The 1,370-nt window shown below is 40.5% G+C and overlaps 1 protein-coding gene across 1 annotated transcript in view; it reads left to right on the top strand.

The window, feature by feature from the left end:
• LOC129578988 (neurotactin) overlaps nucleotides 1–1,311 on the top strand; it is a gene marked incomplete in the record, with an annotated part of 17,828 nt that extends 16,517 nt beyond the window's left edge. Inside the window, 1 exon segment of the mRNA XM_055468425.1 lies at nucleotides 135–1,311. Within this exon segment, the coding sequence (XP_055324400.1) occupies nucleotides 135–920 (786 nt within the window).
• Nucleotides 1,312–1,370: the final 59 nt, after the last annotated feature.

The raw sequence follows: 1,370 nt of genomic DNA, 5'->3' as shown, positions 1-1,370 counted from the left end.
TTGTATGCCAGAGCTTGGGTAACATCGGGCTCAGCGGTAAGTTGTGTACTGAGATTATTTGATTCAGCTGAGGCTTTTGATTATTCTTCAAACTAAATACGTTCGCATTGTTTTTCATCGTTCGCGTTCCATAGGTATTCCCAGGACGACCGCTTGCTGAAAATGAACGCATCAATGCTCAAGAATACAAGTACGAGTGCACGACTGGTGACTGCTTGAACACACTTTCATGTGAGGAGCTAGTAGACAATGTACCAGATATTTGGCGTCGCATGTGGCCAGACTTGCCGATGGCTGATGAAAACAAAACTCGTCATGAATGGTTAGTTCTAGATGGTGAAGTGCTGCAAAAGAACCCAATCGATGTATTGAAGGAGCCAGAACCATTGAAGCTGGTCATTGGAACGACCGCCCACGAAAGTCATTCGGACAAACTGTTGCATAAATACACACAATGGACACCCGAGCTGGTTCGTAAACATATTCAAGACAGCGTAATTGGGCAGAAGGGCCTAACCGATGAAGTTCTGAAACGTTATAACGCAACCTACCAAGGCTTGGTAAAAATTGTCTCCGATATCCGCACTGTATGTCCATTGCTTGTGATTGCACGCTCCCAACAAAGCGTACCATTTTATGTGGTTACACAAACCGGAGGTGACCTTGAAATTGCCGACGTTGATGCCGACATTCAAGCAATTCTGGGTCGTTATGAGCCAAACACTTTCCAACAACGACGATATGCCTCGGCCATTCAACAACTGTTCTATCATTATGTGTCGCATAGTGAGCTCAAGCAATATGAACCACGAAGAAGAGTGTTGGATGTTGGCCAAGATGCTCTGTCTGTCGAAGATTATCCTAATTGTGATTTCTGGATTAGAGAAGACATTGTACCCAGATATGCACGAATCGATTAGTAATTAGAAAATTCAGAGCAATAAAAATGCACCCTGTGTGAAGCAAGGTTAATGGCGAAATTAATTTATTCAAATACGATCAGTTTGTTTTGCCACAAAGTATCGCAGTGCCGTTATATGATCTCCACAGCGCACGCAAACAAAATGCACGATTTGATTATGTGCACAACACAACATTGCATCATACACGTACATGTGAAGCCAAATGGTGAAAAAAAGAATTGAAAGACATTTCATATAATCCATTAAAGCAAATGTGCGTTGGTGATCTTACGTGAGAATGCCACATATGCGTTGAAAATTGCACTTGAAATACACAAATCGATTCAGATGAAAAAGAAATTGATGTAAAATGAACAAATCAAATAAAAAAAATTTAATGGAAATGCAACGAATAATTATCTTCTATTTAGTTTGATTTAGAGCTTCCAATTGATGACAAAATAGTAC

This window comes from Sitodiplosis mosellana, unplaced genomic scaffold (assembly GCF_009176505.1).
Source record: "Sitodiplosis mosellana isolate CC-2019 unplaced genomic scaffold, AAFC_SMos_1.0 Smas_scaffold_6226, whole genome shotgun sequence".
In the NCBI taxonomy this organism is placed as follows: Eukaryota; Metazoa; Arthropoda; class Insecta; order Diptera; family Cecidomyiidae; genus Sitodiplosis; species Sitodiplosis mosellana.
The sequence above is the reverse complement of the archived record's forward strand: the minus strand, read 5'-3'. Positions and strand labels throughout refer to the sequence as shown.